Source organism: Melozone crissalis, unplaced genomic scaffold (assembly GCF_028551555.1).
Source record: "Melozone crissalis strain CALT ecotype California unplaced genomic scaffold, PUWL_Pcris_2 ptg000029l_1, whole genome shotgun sequence".
Classification (NCBI taxonomy): domain Eukaryota; kingdom Metazoa; phylum Chordata; class Aves; order Passeriformes; family Passerellidae; genus Melozone; species Melozone crissalis.
The window spans coordinates 16,404,314-16,424,509 of NW_026535807.1; the positions used below are offsets into that span (position 1 = coordinate 16,404,314).

Below are 20,196 nucleotides of genomic sequence, written 5' to 3' on the forward strand. Positions count from 1 at the left end.
AGGAAAAAAATATGAATGTCTATGTCTTACCATGCATTGTGAGTATTGTTCATTTTGCAGTCTGACTGAACGTGCTGGTTTTATTCATCAAAGGGCTGCTTAATTTGATTGGTAAGAGCTATATAAATCAAACCATAATGTATTTGAATTAGTGTCTTGCTTCTAGAAATGCTCTATGTTGAAGGAGATTGCTTAATTGGTGTTCTTGTAACTTTTAGTTTTGAGTGGATTTTAATGAACTCAGATTTACCAAAGGCAGTGTACCTCTCAGCAAGCTTGCCTTAGCCTTTGCCTGGAGGAGTTGTAATGTGTACAGGTTCTGTGCTTCTTATGTTCACATTATTTTAATGTTATTGCATCATGAATATGCATCACACAATGTTTTCACATGCAGACTACTTACTATTAGAAATCTGTGCTATTCCATGTAATTTTGTATAGACAGTGAATACTGTTGTATAGACTTTGGAATTATAATGACCACTGCATCTTTTTATAATGGCACCCAAATCTACCTGTGTTTTTCTGTTGATGTACAGGAAAAGCTGATTGGTTTTTTACCATTGTTTGTTTTTCAGTGAGAGGTTCATGGTGAGGTTAAACAAGAACGGAGGCCCCAGGAACCCGGAGAAGATCGATCGAATGTGTGCGCTTTTCACAGTACGTGCCTGCTCCCTTTCTTCTCCCCTCACAGCAGTGGAGCTGGAGGTGTTCTGAGGGGAAGGAAACCCAGTTCTTCCTCTCCAATGTAATCACTGGAGGAGAAATAATTTCTAAACTTTTATGGTTTTGACTAAATGTTAACATAGAAAGTGAATGTACTTGTAAATTATCTTTATGGCTGAGTATTCTGAAGTACTTGCATTTGTTCCTGCAGACAGTGTGAAATTTTGGATATTTTCATTGGATGTGCTATGCTCTTTGATAACTGAGCATAGGAAAAGGCTGTGATGGCCTTAACATAAAACAAGGCACTTTTTTCTGAATGAAAATCAGATGAGTATTTTCCCTTGTCCTGTCCCTACCTGCCCTTGTATGAAATTGCTTCTGTGCTGGTCTTAAGTTGTGTTTAAAATTCCCTCAGAATCAGATGTCAGACCATCATTTTATCTGCTACTTCTTCTCAGAAGGAATATGAAAACCTAGAGACACTGAAACTTAACAGCTCCACACAGAATAACTGTAAGGCATCTCAGATCCCAAGTGTGATAAACACCTTCCATCATGACTCACCTTTAGTTAGTGCACATGCTGGAAGCTCTGTAGCAGAAGTATTTTTACCTGCAGTGAAGAAAAAAGATGGCAGAGCTTTGGTCCTGGCAGTGACACTCTCTGAGGTCAGGCAGGGCTGGACACTGAGCCAGGCATGGTCCCCAGCACTGTTCCCTTCTCTCCCTTAAGAAGGCAGCAGGATTCCTCCTCTTAGGGAACAGAATAGATCCAGGTGTAAGGATGCTCTGTTCTGTCTCCCTCTGGATCTGAGAGTTGCAGTCCAAAAGTAGCACTGACCTGGATGCTGACATCAGTAGCAGTTCTGGTTTTGGTACCATCAGTGAGGTGCTGAAAGCTGAATAAACATCAGCAAGGTGACAGTGTCACCCCAGAGATGGTGACACAAACCCAGAGTCTGGCCCTGCTGAGAGAAGGTGGGCAGGGGTTAAGGTTCAGCACTGATGTCTGAGTCAAGTGAAAGGCAGGAGTGCAGCTTTAGGAGCTGCCCTAAGGAATAATCCCAAAAGGCAGCACAGGCTTTGTATCAACTTTGGCACTTTCTGGCCTCTGAGGTTCATCAATTTGAAAAGGATTTTCAGCTTCCAACTTGCCCACCCTGACCCATGCCACGCAACCTGGGGTCATGGAACAAGTGTCCTGTTTCTCTCTGTGTGGTGAACAGTGTCAAACGGTGTTGCTCTGGTGATCTGCCAACCAGCCTTTACAGCCTTTAAAAAATAGTGATAAATTACAGCCAGGGCCATAACACAATTCCAGGAGAGATCTGCTGCATATTCTGAGTAGGGCCAGTGTATCCAAGAGCAGCCAGCCCTGGGATTGCAGGATTTGTCAGTGCAGCCCCAGTCCTGACCAGAGATAGCTCCTGAGCTCCCTTTCCTGTTACTGTAAAAAATAGCAAACCTGCTGCAGTCTCAGCTCTCCAGGGTGCTCAGACTCCATCAGTGGCTGGTGGAGGTGCTTAGACTCTCACTCTTGTGCCATAGAATGTGTATTCTACAGAACAAAATTATAATGAATGTATACTCTGCATAACAGGAATTATAACTGGAAAAATTATCTGTGCAAATGATCTTGCACCTCTAAAACAGCATTTTTCTTCAATGTGTTCAAAGACCTTTCCAAAGTGTTTAGTAAAAGAGCAATAAATATTTGCTTTTTTGAATAACCATTTTATCTGGTTCTATCTTATGATAATTTCTTAATTATGAAATGCTTCTAAGATAATATAGTTCTGTGATTTTCAGGTCTTCTCCCAGGCTTGTGTTCATCTTGACTTTTAATCTATTTCTTTATTTCTTTGCCCTACCTCACCACACCACAGTATCTTTCTAAAACTCTCCTCTTTCCCTAAGGCGAGCAGCCCATATCTTAGATAATTCAAGGGATCCCTGCCTTTTCCTGTTATCTCTGTTACTTCTAAGGGTTCAGCTGTCTCCTTGTGTAAGATATCAAAATTACCCAGGCTTGGGTTTTACATCTGCTGTCAAATCACAGCAAAGGTGAGAAACTGCTTGCTCTGGAGATCAAAGCTCACTCAAGCAAACCTCAGCCTGTGCACATGTTAGAAACATTCCTGGGTCTGAATTAAAATGTAACTACACTCTATAAGGTTGTTATTTTTGTTAAATACCTTATTCTCTGTGGCCTGTGAGGTTGGCAGCTGAATTAAGTGACTTATTACTGGCGGACAGGTACCCTTGATTCCAGTAGTTTGGGGGTTGTTGTGATGGTGTTTGGGTTTTTTAACACACAATCAGACCTTTCTAGAAACCAGCATTGTAAAGAACTAATCATTATTGTAGAGTAACTCTCTTCCATACCCAATACAGGTGAGAGAATTTAGAAATGATTTTCTAAAAAACCATTCAGTTAGAATTATAATGAAATTATGTTTGTATCAGTCAGGATCGTTTAGGAAGCTCAGAAGGATGTGGGAAATAGCCACAAATATCCACCCTGTGGATGCAGTCCTAAGAGTAACCAGTAAATGTGTTTTATCCTCTCCTGATCCTAGGAGATGTACATGGATTCTCTGCAGAGGAATCATCTGACAACTTCCTCACAGGGGTTGGGGCTTTTGATTGTTTGCTCCATGTCATAGTAAGAATTCCTTGCCTTGTAAAAAGCCTGTGCTGTACAAACTGAAATACAAGGCCATCTGGGCCCACATTTTTTGTCTTTTGCCTGTGACACTTTATTTGTGAAATTGGAAAAGCAGCTAAAGTGTGAACCCATCAATATGTTCGTGCCCTGCCGTTTTCTGATGTTTTGACAGCTGCCCTTTGAAAAAATAATTCTTTAAATTGCTGTTAATTAGAACTGGTAATCTGATGGTATAATAACATTCCCCCTGTCAAAGCACAGATATTTTCAGGAATCTATTGCTCTCTAGAGCATTAAGTATTACCTCCAAGTTTTTTTGCTTTTTGAAATGTCTTGTCAGGCATTTCTGAGATTAAAACTATGTCAAATCCCTTTTAGTGTGGAACTTCATGTCTCCAAGACATGCAAGATAAAGGCTGCCATATGTTACCCTGGTATGTTGGATGATGGAGAAAGCCTAGAAAGTGTGTTCCCTTCTTGGTGCAGCAGCAAAATCGAGCCTGAGAGGAAATGCTAGGGATGGTTTATGTGGCTTCATTTTCTGGCTCTGGAGAGACAGATCTGCTGCTTAGCAGCATCCCAAACAGTGGCTCTGCAGCTCCCTGCATATGCTGCCCTGGGAAATGCAGAGCTGCTTTTAGAGAGCAAGGAGGTACAGCCATGAATTTATTACTTGCCTGCTGTAATTCAGCTATGTAACACAATTGGGAAGGGATTGAAACTTCTCCTTAGGATAAATTCCTGCCTAGTTCTGAGTCACTGTGCCAGCTTCTGTTGTGCTGTGTGGCACCATAGTCTGGAGTTGCATTGCCATCATAATCTCACTGGTTGGGCTTTGGGTTCTCAAGTCACATGAGAAAGAAATTCCCTGTTTTTTAAGGGTTTAAGGTTCATGTTTTAGCTTTCAGCAAAATGCAGGTTTTAATTCTAAATTGGTTCACATTAGGGATGACAGATCTTAAATGTCCACAGTTTAAATTTCTTCCTCTCTTTATACAAAAATAGCATTATTTCCTTTCACAGTGGTTATAATGCCACGTAGTTGAGGAGCTTTTTAAAGAAAACCACTATCAGAATCAGAGACTGTTGCAGTTAATTTTTGTGTAAGTAGTACCTGACAGTGAGATGGCAGCACTCAGTGGAGAAAGAGGCAGCAGCTGTCACTGCAGAGCACAGGGAGCCTTTTTGCATCAGTCTAAACCAGAGATGAATATTCTCCCAGTACACAGTATCTGTTTAAAGTCTTGTCTGGGAGGTGAGGGGCATAGGGAAAACTGGTTTTTAGGAAGAAATGTTTCTTAGACCTTTCCTGTAACTAAAAAAAATAAATATGCAGGAGGAATGTATCAGAAATTCCTGGTTGTTTATGAAGTTAACAGTGAAAAGTACAACATACCAAGGAAATTGCAATTAAGGTGGCTTCTGACATGTGAATGCAAAATTCTGCAGTAATGAGTTATTGAAAAGTATCCTATGTGTATTTTCTTAATTTATTTCTTTCTTTTTAAATTTTTCTCAGAGTCAATAACACTTACTTGTCTTCATTAACTTCAGCTTTGCTTTTGCTCTTCTGTAGGTTCTCCTTTTCCTGTTTGGTTTTTCTTGAAGCTCATTTTTAAAATTCTTGTCCTGTTTTCTGTAACATAGGATTTCAGAGTTTTCATCCACATTTATAGTTGCAGGCACTTATGTTGGAATGTCTCTCTTTTTTCTAATCTTTCAGGATCTCAGCAGCAAGGACATGAAGAGGGATTTGTACATAGTTGCCCATGTAATCCGAATAGGTACAGTATGATTTAGTGCTTGGAATATATGTAATAAACAGAGCTCTTAGAGTATTTTTAAATGTATGTTTTAATTAGCTGACTTTATAATGATTTATACATTTAGGAAGCTCAGTCATAGACTGATTGACATTCAGACCATATGGAGCTAAGTGTTAGAAAGTTACTGATGACTGTTTAGCAGTGATTTTGTTTTTCTGAGTCTGAAACAGAATTTTTGATTAAACACTACATCTACAGGAGAGGGACAAAGTAAAAAGGTTTTTTGTTTAATGTCTAAAACTTTCAAATGAGATCTCTTTACTGGTGCTATAGCTGGGTTGCAGGGCAGGACATCAGCCTGTCTGACCATCCACATCGAGTAAATCAGAGGCTGTTAGACAAGTATATGCCAAGATTTGTTTGCTGCTGTAGGAGTCTGTGGTGCAAGTACATATTTTACCTGCGTTAAGTATAATTTATTTTAAATATTGGACCTAAAATGTTAGCAGTGTATAGTAGGAGCAGCAGAGACAGTTTCCTCAGCTATATTACTGTGAACAAGTGAGAAGTGCAGTGCCATTCGTGTGTTTCAGGTGACAGAAGAATGGCCGGGCAGTGTTTGCAAGGAAAGTCACTGCTCACACCCATTACCAGCCACAGGCACCTTTGCTGAAGTACAGCAGCTCTGAGCAGAGCTTTGTGTGTTGTGCTGGGAATGGCAGAGAGCCTTCAGAGCCACAAATGTGTCAGAGAGGTTGGGGTTGCATTATCTGACTTCCCATGTCATAAGAGCCTACATGTCAGAATTATTGCTCTGTTATCACTGGAGGTGATAAATGAAGCCTGTGGAAAGATTCTGTATTAACCTTGATGCAAGGGCTGGACAAATTATCATATGTAATGTTACAAGTTCACTTTGATTATCACAGTGATTTTTCTGGCCTTGGCATCTTTTGCTCTATTTAAAAACTGCCTCAGTAACAGGCTGTTAATCACTGAGCAGCTTTGTACCTCAGAATTTTCCTTCCTGTGCTCCAAGAAGGGTCCATCCAACCATGATAAACAACTAATATATAATCTTACAAGTATTATATACAATATATACTACATTCCCTTAAAGCAGATGAATAACATGAGAATTTGTGTCAATAGTGCACTCTAAGGAAGGAGCACAGTGGATCTCTGTGGGTCAGACTGATGAGTACAGCCATATTCTTGGCTCATCCACAGATGATTTGTAGTCAGTCCAGCTGGATGCACATATGTGTCATGGAGCTGCAAATCAGAGCTGACCAGACATGATGCTTTTCACTTTGCCCTTGGCTGGTTTTGGCTGAGTGAGGTGTAGCTTCAAATGGACCTCTGGGTTTGAAAAGTTTGAGTGAAAAGCTGTAGTGGGTTGACACCAGGTGCCCTCCAAGCCTCTGTGTCACTCTCCTCATCAGCAGGATGGGGCTGGGGAGTAAGTAAGATGGAAGAAGATTCATGGGTGAGGATAAAGGCAGTCTGATAAAGCAAAGGCCACGAGCAGAAGCAAAGGAATGCAAAAGATTCATTCTCTTCTTTCCAGCAGCCATCAATGTGCAGTCACTTCCCAGGAAGCCAGGCTTCAGTCTGGATAAAGCCAAACCTCCCAGTGACCAATGTCCCCACTCCTTTCCCTTGTGCTGCTGAGCAGATGTCACAAGGTTTGGGACATCCCTTGGCCAGTGTGGGTCAGCTGTCCTGGCCATGTCCCCTCCCAGACCTGTCCCCCAGGCTCCTGGAGAGGAGGAAGTTGCAGAGGCAGCCCTGGTGCTGTGCCAGTCCTGCCCAGCATCCCTGGGCTGTGTCACCAGCACAGCCCAGCACGTGGGGCTGGGGCAAAAGCACCTCCAGAGCCAGGCAGGAGTGTCAGCTGCAGCCTGGAGCTGCAAGTGCTGGCTGTAAGGAGCACAGCAGGCAGGATGTGGCTGTGTGTCTGTCCCTGATGTCTGAGTGTCCCTCCTTCCAGGCCGCATGTTGCTCAATGACTCCAAGAAAGGGCCCCCCCACCTGCACTACCGACGCCCCTACGGCTGCGCCGTGCTCAGCGTCATGGACGTGCTCCAGTCCCTCTCGGAAATCAAGGAGGAAAAGGACTTTGTGCTCAAAGTTTACACGTGAGTAACTCCTAGAAGGAAGTTTTTTGTTCTTTATTATTCCAGCAGCTCATAAAAACTAATGAATATTATCCACAGATGTTTCAGGTGTGTGAAATGCTTCAGAAGTTATTGAATATTGCCCAAATCTGTGTGACTTGCAAAGCTGCTCTTTTATTAATGTGAATTATTTAAAATCTGCTGAGCTCAAACCCAAAGAAATGTGCTGCATTTCATCTGATGAAGGGAATAATAACTCATGCCTCATCTGCTATTCCCTACCACTCATGGTAACCAACAAAAGAAGTAGAAAACAACTGAAGTCAACAGTGTGTGACCAAAATTCTCAAAACAAATCAATGTTTTTTGAGCAGGAATCTGTCTTCAGTTATTTGTGATTTTGAACTTTGAACTGACATTCTTATTATGAAATGTGGTCTCACAGTTGTAATAAAAAGGCCACAGACAAACTGTCTGGAGACTGCAGGGAATATTTAAATCCCTTGTCAGTGAGGATAAATATTGGCGAGATCTGCTTTGCAGATGGGCTGAGGCACAGCTGACACTGCTTTGTGGTCTGTGGCCACTGTTGAGAGTAATAAGATAATTTGGTGGGTTATGGAACTTTGTCATTCTTTGGGATGTGCATTCAGCAGCAGAAAATGTGACCTTTGAGGGAAACTAAATGAAAAAATGTCTTACTGTTCACTGAAGATTATTGGGTGTCTCTTCATACATTAGAAATCTCTTAAGTCCAAACAAAAGTCTCTCAGAGTCAGCTCTTTCATTACTCTTTTGCCAAAAGTTATGAAAACTGTAGCAAAAATGTCAAGTTATAGGGGAAAAAATGTTCCACTTTGTTCTCTCTGTCAGTAGAATCTGGCCAGTCTTGGCCTTTTGTCACATTCAGTTCCAGCTTATCTCAGAGCAGTGGGTTTTGCTATATAGTTCTGTTGGCTTTGTAGATATGGGGTTAATGTATTGCAACTGCAACACTTTGAAAGTTTACAGAAATGGAACATTCTGATTATTAGATCTCTGTCTTGTTGCCCATTTAGTGCTTCTTTAGCTTCTGAAAAATAGAACAGAAAAACCTTGTTTTGGTTTGGAAACACTGGATTCTGTCAGTGACAAGTGGAGTCACACAGTCCTTTAGAGCAACCCAAAGTCTTGGTACAGTGATGGAAAAAAATCTCAGGAAAAGAGCTTCCCTTTTCTTGCTGCTCAGCTGCAGAGTTCTGTTAATGTGGATTCCCTTCACAGCACCCAGAGCACCAACAGTTTCTGCCCAAATTCCTCAGCAGATTTGCACCAGCTGTTCCTCACGTGGGCAGGGAGAGCCCCTGGCTGAATTCAGCTCTGTAATCAGATGTTTGTAATTCTTTATCACTATTATCACTCTCCTGGGCTGCTGTAAGCCTTGTGCATCATTCTTTTATGTTGCTGCTGTTTGCAGTGTTCTGTGTAAACCTCCAGCAGAAATATTCAGGGGGGAGCATGGATATATCTGAGGGGCACCAGCTCATTCCCTTTGCAGCTTTGATAGCTGTTGGTCTTTCATGACACAGTTGTCACAGATTTGTCTCTTGCATCTTCTCTTTGCACATTCCTTTAGCTAACCTGCCTTTTCCTGTTCATTGGCTGCAATTGAACTGACAGGGTTTTGTCCTTTGGAAATTTAAAGTTGAATATGAGTGCTTTAACAGCACTGAACTGATTTTCTTACCTGCTGCTCTTATTTTGATTACTGTTAAAATGCCTCAGGCCAACTCCTAAACACCATAAAGACGAAGTAAGGAGAGAGGTGTATTTGTACTTTTCAAGGAGCAGTAAAAAGCATTCCTTTTATACACTACGTGCTTAAAGCTTACAGCTGCCACAAATGAGGCAGCTAGAAAAGCCTTTTCACAGGGAGAAGCTGGAAAAAATTTGAAAGACTGAAAACCTAACAAAGGCTGAAACAAATACATGGTCTGTAAATGGAGACTTCTGCTGAATCCACAAGAGAATGCTTATGGGAGGGGAAAAAAGAAATCAATTTACTTCACCAATCTTTCTCAGCTTGCCTTATTATTGTTAAAGATTTATGTCTGAAAAATATTTTTTTCTCACAATTGAGATTTTTCTCTTTGTTAATCCCACAGTCATGTTAAAATCTCCCTAAGAGGATAGAGTACCACAGCTGTAGCTATAAGCTCATTATGCAAAAGCATACTTTTATTATTCTTTTTAATATATATGTAAAATAATTTAAAAGTGAGATGAAAGTTAAATTCTCAGTCCATTTTTTCTGAAGTAACTTAATATTTTGTATTAATTTTTATCTTTATTAAATTTTTTTGCTCACTGAACATTAGTCTTTGTGTTCATCTTACAATTCCCCTGAAAACTTCATGCATTTCTCTTCCATATTCACATTTTCTGGGGGTTTTTTTTTCTGTCCTATTTTCTTTGAATCTTTTTTTTCCTCTTCCTCCAGCCCCAGATCTTGAAATTCTTCTCTGTTAATGCCTGAATGCCTTTCCCTTTTGCTGTTCTATTGTTGCTGTTTGCCCAGCTGGATGAGAGCTCCCATCCCATTGCTGTGCCCAGCTGCTGTGGGATGGAAAACATTCCAAATGTGCATTTGCTGCACAACCAGCCAGCCTCAAAGGTGAAGGATGGCTCAGGAGTCAATTCTTATTTAAAGGAGAAATAGATTCTTTTGTCCACTTGGTATTTGGACAAGTAAAATGTGAGCACAGTAAGACACATTCCAAGTGTTTCCAGGCCAGCCTGTCAAAGCTGGGAGAAGATCTTCCTTCCTGGCACTCAGGAAATGCAAAGTGCAGCTTCCACTGGCACTTGGTACAAAACTGGCTTTAAACTGCCTTCAAGTTGATTTTGGGATGACTTGGTTGCAGGTTAATTGCGGGCATAAGTTACTGGAGGCTGAAACCTCTTTTAACTTGCACTGCATAGCACTAAAAAATCACTGCAAGTTAGACATTTGTCTGTAACTGTGAGGATGGAGGATGGTTTAGAGTTTGTACTGTAGATTCTCTCTCTATTTTTAGGAGAATCTTATTTAAGCAGGATAAATGGCTTCTAATGTGTTGACAATGTGAAGATAATTTTTATTTTTTCTTGATGAGATGAATTATCACACAACACTACAATTATTGGCAGGGTGTCCTGTCCATTAATGCCTTAGCTCTGTTGTGTTTTGGTTTTGAGGGATTGTTTTGGGGGTGCAAATAGAGTCAATTTACCATCCTTGGAAATTCTGCTAGGTCACTTCATGCTGATCTGCCTTGTGTGACCTTGTGGGATCTGGTGTCTCCTCCCAGAAGGGACACAGTACAGGAGGTGGGCAGTAGAGCAAGTGAAATATTCTCTGTGTTTCATTTGTTCCAAGTTGTCTCTGTTCCTTTTGCAGTTCTAAGAACATTTGGGGGTGTCAGTAATTGTGCCATCACAGGCTTTGGGGGTTACCTAATTATTCTTGGCAGCACATGGTTTTGCAAGACTGAAGCTGTAGGAAATTACCAGTTCCTACTTGTAGATAGCCTGAATTCCTCCTGCCATGCTGTTCTTCAGTTACATAATGCAGCAAGCAAAAACATCCCCACTGTCTTCACAGGGCTGCTGTGTGTCCTACCCTGGCTGTGCTGACATGTTGTACTCTTGGGGGGAAGCAAAAAAGGGAAAAAATGGTAATATCCTTGGACAAGTTTTACAAAGTGGTTTTTTTCTCTAAACCCCTAGGAGCTGAAAGCTTGGAGTATTAGCTTTACTTTTTTTTTTAACCTTTAAGAGTCAATAGGACAGAAGTTTAATTAAATGGTTTAATCCAATTGCTTTTCAGGAGAAATGAGATTCACTATTGCTGCTGAGTTAAAAATTGCTGACTTTGTGGGGTATCATTGAATCTTGCCGTGGTAATTTAAGTAAAGCACAGATGTATTTAAAATGCAGTTAGACTTGAGCATCATACTGCTTTGCCTTTCTCTTTAAACCAGTAGCACTCTTTGGGGTAAAGGTGCCATTTTTTTCCCATGGGAGAAGATGATATGGCTCATCTTCCATTCAAAAGCTTGATACTTTATCAAGCCACTTCTTTGCCTTTCTCTCCCCAGTGTGAGGTCTCTCCCATCCTGTGGGACAGTAGCCTATGGCCTCAGAGTGTGGGGATGGTTTCCTTGGTTCCTGTCTCAGTGGCATTTCAATTCCTGCATGTTGTGCTTTGCATCCTGAACAGAAGTGCAGCACTCATTTCTACGTGACAATTCAGATAGAATGTCCAGAGCTTTCTTCATGCTCTCATAATCTGAAGAATGGAACAATGGCTTTTATGACAGAAGAGTCACCATCAGCTCCAAAGTGTCCATTGAAGGGACATAACTATTAGAGAATATTTTGTTTCCTTCCACTTTTAAAAATAAGAGTTATGTGGAATTTCTCTCATGCATCTGACCCCTACAAGCTTTCATATTATCCCTACAGCAGAGTTGACTGTTGTGTTCTAAGATGGTTCAGTGAAAGCATTTAACTTGAATGAGTGTTCTTTTATTCTAGGTGTACCAATGAGAACGAATGGTGCCAGATCCACGAAAACATCATCCGCAAGTCCAGCACCAAGTACACAGCCCCCAGCTCCAACTATGGTAAATACCTCTGGGGCTTGTCAGAGCCACAGCTGAACATCTCCTCTAGAAAACAGCTGATTATTTGTAGCAGAGAAATGCACTGAGATGTGAGGTTTTCCTTTGGTAGCTAATGACAGATAAATAGGGAAAGTAAAGCCTGTCTTATCTGTTTACCTCATGTAATGATGTATGCAGCTGCTAATTCAGAGATATCACTGCTCTCCCATTCCCAATGAAGCAGCTGATAGGGTACAGTTCAGCTTCATTACAGCCAGTTCTGCATTCATTACCAAGTGCCTGAATCATGCTGATGTCCAAGTACTGAATTTGTCTTAATTTTGCTTGTTTGCATATTGAGACACTAGTGGAATATGCTGTGCACAGTCCCATACAAGAGATTAAGCACAACAATAAGCAAATAAAACATTTTACAGATATGGAATTTTACTGTGTTTAAAGCTGGTTTCATTCCCTGCTGCTCCTCCTGCTACAGTTAAAGTTATCCACTAGTCATTATTAAAAGATCTTCCTAAATTCTTTGTAACTTTGAAAACTTGAGTAACATGTCTGAACTTCCAAATTTGCTCCACTCCTTTTATACTGGAATTCTTAAAATTTATTTTCATTGGTTTGTTTTTTAATAGCAATCAAGGATATAAAATGAACAAGTTCTCCTGTAAGTGGCAAAAATAGTCAAGGCTGATTTCTAATGGACGTCTCTTGTGTGCTTGGAAACCTTCTGTACACACAGACACCCTCATACATGGCATTCAAAGGGCTTGGATGTTTTCCATGCTTTCAGAGCCTGTGTTTTCCTTGCAGTGCTCTCCTGCCTACCCAGCTGGGCAGTTGCAAGTCCGTGTTTTGGCAGCTTTTGAGTACATACATGCTGACTGTCCAGCTGGCTGGTTGGCCTTTCTTTTCCTTCATTTTAAGGCTTTATCCTCATTTTTTTCATCCCAGCTCCTAGAATTCATGAAATCTATACAATCTTCATGTAATCTGGGTATCTACTTATTTGCCAAATTTGACTGAAGCCAAACAACAGGCTTGAAAATTATTTCAGGGGGAGAAGGCAGGAAGTGGGTGGGAGGTACATGATACTCCTGGTTTTGTTTCCCTGGTAACTTGTCTAAAAAATGGTGACTAAATATTGGTCACAAAGCCCAGATATTGAGCCTAGGAAAGAGCCTGACTTTGGCTCATGCAAAAATGTGCATCCAAGGCAGGGTTTGGTTTGGTGTGTGTTCTGGGGAGTGAACAGAGAGGACAGAAAGAACTCTTGACCAAGTGACACTGAAGGAGATAAAGAATGTGGAAAATTGCTCTGTGCAGGTAATTCTCATGGATATGAGGAGCTGCTAGTGTGTGCTCAGCAGGTGAGACTGGACTTCAATGGCTGAGCTCAATCCTGGTATTCTTTCATATGGTAGTGCTGAACTTCATCATTTTACCAGTACACTCTCCTGTGTTGTAAATTAAAACCAGGTAGAGAAAACAGCTGGACTGAGATGAAGTGTGTAATTATTCCTAGCTCAGATGATCCACTGAATCACAGTGCTGGTTGCTGAAGTCAGTTTGGTCAGTTGGCACTCCTGAAACATGTTGAGGAACTGTTGGGAATTTCATTAAAATCATCAGCCCTCTATGAAGCAGTTAAAGAAATTAGTGGAAAATATATACTTTGAGATTTACATTTTTTCATGGTACAAAGCAAAATTGAAGGTGCTTTAGAGATGTTCCAGAGCTTTGTGTGGTTGGTGCTCCCTCAGACAGAGGTGTTGTAACCTGCTGCATGTGAGGGAAAGAAATAATGGTACTTTCTGTACCTGGGACATGTCTGCAAAATTAAGTATTCTGACTGTTAGGAGTTGTATTTTAATATAATTCTGTGTGCTTAACTGATACCTTATAACAGTTTTTTTTCCTCCATTTCAATTTTCAAGTGCTCCAAGGGAGAAAAGAACTGTTTATATTTTGTATTAAATTAACTGTGGAGCAAAACATTAGTTTACCTGCATGCTTTGTACACACAGAATCTAATTCTTAGGTCAGAAACAATGAACCTCTTTGTTTTTTTTTTTTCCAGGACTTATAATATCTCTTCAACTTCTTCGTGGTGACATGGAGCAGATCCGAAGGGAAAACCCCATGATCTTCAACAGAGGTGTTTCTGTCACCAGGAAACTGGGATTTCCTGATGTTATAATGCCAGGTAAGCAGAGCAGCTCCAAGCTGAAATATTGGTCATTCTTTTCTCCTACTCTCCCAATCGAGTGCAACTGGGATGGACACTTTACTTGAGTGGGGTTTGTAACAGAGTTGTCCTATTTATCAGTAAATGCCAGATTTGGGGGGGCAAATGCTAAAACATTGTCAGAAACAGACATTTCAGTGAGAGGTGTTAAAACCACAGGGATAGAAGGGGATCTGGAAGGATTGCTCTGATACTCCCCACAACCCCTGCCAGCTAATATCCCTTTTTTACACTCAGCATAGAGATGTTTCTTTTTAAATGCATGAAATTTCTTCTTCCCAACAATCCAAATCCTTGAAAAAAATGAGTTTCCACTTTGCAACCTTGATGTTTTTGAGTTTGTGTGATCCTTTTGCAATGAGAAGCAGAGAAGGTGCAGGTCAGATTTTCCCTCTGGCCTCACAGAGCAACTGGTCCATGCACTGTCTTGGCTGCAGCCCTGCTGTGCTTCCTCTGCTCCTCACCTTTGGAGCAGCAGCTGGAGATGCTTCTTGGCTTGGCAGCCCCAGCACAGGCAAGAGTTCATTTGAGAAGAGCCCAGAATGTGGGCAGTCATGCAGCCACATAAAACCTGGTGTTACAGTGGCTTGGCGTTTGCAGTGTGCTAAGAAATGGGTTTGCTAATTAGTAGCATTTGAACTATTACTTCATTGCTGTGATGAGCAAACCCAAGGATGACTTTACAGGCATGGGAGATTTGATGAAAGCATAATGGGAAAAGCATTAGATTTTATTACTCAAAAGGGTGCAGTGAGACATCAGTACCAGAAGTAGTTGTAGCCTCAATATGGGAGCTCTTCAGAAACCACAATAAAATAGGGAGCAGGTGGGAAGCCTTTCTAGAAACTAAAGAGTCAAAGGATTCAGAACAACATGTGTATATTTACTAATGAGCTTGAAAATAGTGGTAACAGAGCAGCAGAGGATGTGGGCTATAAAGCCAATTATAAGTTTTGGTTCTTAATGACCTCATAGCCATTCCAGGCATAACCTAAAGCAATCAAATAGGGAAAAGATGAATTATTGCAAGCTGATGTACAGACACAGCAGCTGCAAGGTGATCTGCTGTAGTTGACATCACAGCTGGATGTGTCACATTTACACACCTGTGCAAGGGAATTGATTCTCCTGCAAGAACTGCTTGATCCTCCATTTCTGTGGCTAAAGCTGTACCTCAGGTGTCTCAGGCCACTGAAACTGAAGGAACAGTTTGTGTCCTCAGTGTTCCCTGAGTAACTTCTCTTTATTTTCTGGTCCCTGGCCCCTCTGCATGTGCACAGTGTGTCCCCTGTATTTCTACTTTGGGCCAGGGCTAGAGCAAACAGGTCAGCAGTGCTCATACAAAAAATGCTCCTGCCCTAAGCTTTTAAAATTCTCTGTTCACTGCAGCTAATCCAAATTTCCAGATTCTCTTTGTGAGAACCACAGTTCTTTCTGGGGAAGACACTGGGGTTTTAAGATAGTAACCTTTTTGGAATTGGACTCATACATTTATACACACACACACACACACACATACACACACACACATATATATATATATATATATGCTCAAAATGCTGATGGATAGAAGCAAATGTGTGAAAGGATCACCATTCTGCTATTAAATGCTTCCTGCCTCTCTACAGGGTCTGGGCACAGAACTTCTCCTTGATTCCTGGTGTGCCACAAGAGGTTTCCATATATAGAGTTTAGATGCAAAGCTTTAGGCATTGTGGGAATAATGCTTCTATTTGTGAGGAAAGGCAGCTTGTACATGTCTGTAAACACCAAGGAAGAAAAGCAAAGCAGTTTAGGAAGTGTGAATCAACTTTCACTGTAGTTATAAATGAGGACATTGCCAGAGTAGAGAGGAGCTGTGAAGAGAGGGATAGTCATGAATGGGGCTCCAAACAAAGGCTTTCACTATCTTGGGTATTCCCCAGAATAATGAAATCTCTGGAAAATGAGGAGATTGAAATGTAATGGAACTCCACTGATGCAGCAAACAATGTTTAGTCTAATTACTAATCAGGGTTTTTTTGGAACTCAAAGAATGTTTGATGTGCTCAAGTGACAGCAGATATTTGCCTGTTGTTTGCTTTTAACACAACAGATCCAGTTGGGGCTGGAGTTTGCCTGACATCCAGGGTAGAACATTGGGGTTGTGTTACCTTTCAGGTGGATTAGCCCAGCTGCATGAGCAAGGAATGCCTGTCAATAGACTTTGTGCTTCTGTTTCTACAGCCAGGCTCAAACATTCTTCCTTAGCTTTATGAGTATTGTCTAAAGTGGGAAAATAATTCGATGGGGACAGACATGACCAAAACAAGAGAGACAAAAACCCCTAACCAAAGACAGAAGCCTGTCATGCACATAAGCAGTTCTCAGCCATGTCTGCTGCTTTAATAGTCTTTGTCAAACTAGCTCTTCCTTGCTTTGCTTCAGGACTGTTTGTCATTCAACACAGGGTTTCCTCTTCCAGAAAACAGCACAGAAACTTCATGACTTGTACTTTGCAAGTGGATACAGATTTTTCAGGACAGTGTGGTATAAAAATGTTTTTTATGGATAAATTAATAAAGGCTATGTCACCTGGTACTTTAAAAACAAAGCAGTGATCATTCTGCTGAACCAAGAAACCTATTATTAAAAAAGTAAATAGCTCTAGTACTTCAACTTAATTTTATTGTCATAGGTTTGAATGGTTTAATTTTCTTTTTTAACAGGAAATCCTCTCACATCTTAACTATTAAAATTTTGTAGCTGTGTCTCATTACTGTTTTCCTATCCCTTTTTGTTTTCTAAACTGTAGCATTAGCTCCCTGTATCAAGCCCTCTTTTTCTGTCCCTCAGATAGGAGAAACATCAGTGGTAGCTGGTCATCATTGAGAAACAAAGTGAAACTGGTTCTTTATGGGTTTGTATCTTGCATGGTTATGCAGAACAAGTTTAATATTGTATAAAACAACCTTTCCCGCCTTCTTTTGTAAAGATAAAATGTTCTTTGTTTCCTACTGTATTGTGATCTGACAAGGGCGTCATAAAGACTTCAGTTATCTTTTTGGCAAAATCAGAGGGGATTCAGTCAAACCAGCCTCCAGAAGAAGTTATGGTGGGGTTTTGTTCATTTGTGGTTTGTTTGTTTTTTTTTTTTTTAATTCCTTTTTTAAATTGCTCCTGGGTTTAAGGCCATGCATCTGATGGTGCCAATTTTACCTTTCCCAGAGATGAGAGCAGTGAGGCCTGTGCTGCTCCTTGGGGATTGCAGCTGGGCTTTGTGCAGGACTTGCTGAGCAGAAATCTGTTGCACAGGCTTGGTGTTTGTCAGTCCCCCAAGGACATCCCTCCCTTGCCCATGTGCTGATAAGTATTCTGTCTTTTCCTTTGATCCTCTGATGAAAAGTGCATGCTTCATCTCCGACTCGTGAGTGATGTTTCTTTCTCTTTTTTCTCTCTCCCTGTCTTAATTTCCTGGCTTCTCTCCTGTTCCTTTCCCTTTATTCTTTCCCCTTTGTTTCTGATGCAGAGATGAAGATTGTTGGGTGTAAGTTTCTGTTTTTCTGTGTAATGTCTGCTTTTTGCTTGCTTTTTTCCCATTTTCATATCTTCCATGGAATGTTGGGATTGATAAAGACAGCGAATCATAACATCACAGGGAAACTCTGGTGACAGGGAGGTGGAGCCTTTGTCTCTCTTCATACCACAGACTTTCAGGCAAATTTAGGAACTGTGACAGGTGAATCAGTAAGAAACAGGTGAGAAGCATCTCAATATCTGTTCAGTCAATGAGCACAAAGTCATGGCAAAAATGCATTGAGGAAAGGACATGGTAAATCCATCGAGCATTCTCAGAATGTTCATGGCAAGAGTGTTAATAAGACCAAAAGCCAATTTTGTAATGATTATCACCAGAAAGTATTTACAGGGAGAATAAAAAGTGTTATTGTCATAAATAAACTTGTGGAAATGGAAAATTGGTGGAGACAAAAAGCATTAAAAAACAACTTCCTGCTACTGAAAGGCAACTATTCCAGGGAAATCACTGCATTTAAAAAGGGCATTGTATAAATTCTTTTCTATACATAGAAGTCAAACAATGGGTAGCAAATAACCTAATAAGTATTGCTTGTCCCTTTTCTTTGAAACAATTGTGTTCTGCTCAGTGAAAGCTGGAGAAGCACACGGAGTTAAACTTGCATAATGCTCTCTTTAGAGAAAAAAAAAGCTAATTTAATTTGCCATAGAGGCAGGAGATAAAAGCTTTGTTTCCCCTTGTTGCTGTAATATTGCTCACAATTATGTTAATAGTTGCTCCCTGTAACTATTTCAAGAATATAGGCCTTAAAAAAGCCTGCTGCCTGGCTGGTGAAGGGCCAGAGAAATGAGCTGCTGGAAGGGATGGAATGTGATCCCCAGAGTGGGACTGTGCCAGGAGTGCAGTGAGAATATGGGGGGTTGCAGAGGGGGTGGCACTGTTAAGGCCAGGAGGGTCACACAGTGGGGGGAACAAGTCCTGAGGGGCAGCCAGAAAGCAGGACAGGGGTGCTGGAGACCCTTCCCAGTGACCCTTGGCCACTTTGTCCTTGTCCCTGTGGTTTGAGTGATGGGATGAGCACAAAGCTGCTCCCATCAACCTCAGCTGTGCTGCAGTCCCTGCCCTTCACAGGAAGCTGTGGGCTTGCACTGGAGGCAGCTGCACCTCCAGCTGAGGGTGGAGTTCTCCTGTTTGAGATCAGGAACCCATCACTGCCCCCTCCAAAGCAGCAGCTCCTGGGAAGAGAGGGAACGCTTCCCATGCAGAGAGGGAGTGTGCAGGGTAATGGGAGAGGCTCAGCCAGGAGACAGAGCAGTTCCCCTGCAGGGAGCTCAAACACACAGAGCCAGAACACGTGATAGATAACACTGCACAAGAACACAAATCCTCTACACTTTATGCTTTGCTTCAAAGCCTTTCCTTGCTGGTCCAAGTCCTCAGTTGGAGCTGCTGTAACTTGACTCAGGTCAGTGGGGTGCTGCTGATTGGCTCTGGTTGTTCATTTATGGATGGGACATAAATGCACAGGTTTGGGTTTTCTTCAGAAGCCACTGTGGAAGATACTCTGAATATATTTCTTGCCCATTCACTCTTCTGTGGAGTGCCACTGTTTTTGAAGAGATGCCAAACCCAGAGGTGTTAGGGAGTCCAGCAGACAGTGCATCACAGTGTGGGGCCCTAAGTGAATAGGACCAGTGCAGCAGTTTGATAAAAATAGGCCTAAACACTAATATTCTGATTTTTTTTTTCCTTGGCTGCCTAAATTGTAAAGGACCAAACTTCCACCTTAAAAAATCCAATATTCTCTGGATAAATAGCTATTTTAGTTAGCTGAAACTAGACCTACACATGCAGACTTCTGAGAGCTGCCACTTTTCCCCAGCTTGCAGGGACATATTACATGCCCACAAAGTCACAAGCTCAGAAAAATAAGTTGTTAGAATTGAGAGACCAGAAATTTGTGTCTCTTTCTCCTGCATAAACTTCTGTGAATTATGTACCCTTTTTTGATACAGTATTCTGCACAAAACAGGGACCTTTCCTGTCTTGTGGGACCAAAATCTTTAGAATCCCTGAATAAAAAGCGTTTGATTGAATGCAGACAGTTCCTGTAAATTGTTACTATTTTGCAGTACAAGTGACTGGTCAGTCTTCCAGTGGAAAACCTACACACCCTGTCAGGATAAACTTTCATTTCTTCTGCTGCAGACTGGACAAGGAGTGGCTGTTGGGCTGCTTCAGGTTATTAAGTCTTGAAAATGATAAATAACTATTTGGAAATCTTCCAGTACATTCCTTTATACTGCAAATGCAAAATCAATACTTGCCTCATGTAGCCTTTTCCACCACTCCCTTTTGCCCCCATTACCATGAAAATAGTTTCAGGTCAATGCAAGTGAGCCTCCCCAAGCTATAATTTATGATTTATAATTTAAACAGCTGTATGTTGGACATTGGGCCTCATAAATAGGTTAAAGCATACAAACAAAACCCCAATAAAGGTGAAGGGAATTGATAAAGAAAGAACCCCAAATAGAACAGAAGATGATTTTTTGATATTATCATGGAGAAT

At 41.2% G+C, this 20,196-nt stretch overlaps 1 protein-coding gene across 6 annotated transcripts in view; it reads left to right on the top strand.

Moving 5' to 3' along the window:
• Positions 1 to 20,196, top strand: part of DOCK3 (dedicator of cytokinesis 3) — a 185,773-nt gene that overhangs the window by 93,052 nt on the left and 72,525 nt on the right. For all 6 annotated transcript variants that reach the window (XM_054281259.1, XM_054281253.1, XM_054281254.1 and 3 more), the window contains exons 10-14: positions 579 to 660; positions 5,060 to 5,120; positions 7,096 to 7,243; positions 11,780 to 11,868; positions 13,940 to 14,065. In XM_054281259.1, the coding sequence (XP_054137234.1) occupies positions 579 to 660; positions 5,060 to 5,120; positions 7,096 to 7,243; positions 11,780 to 11,868; positions 13,940 to 14,065 (506 nt within the window). The remainder of the gene's footprint in view (positions 1 to 578; positions 661 to 5,059; positions 5,121 to 7,095; positions 7,244 to 11,779; positions 11,869 to 13,939; positions 14,066 to 20,196) is intronic.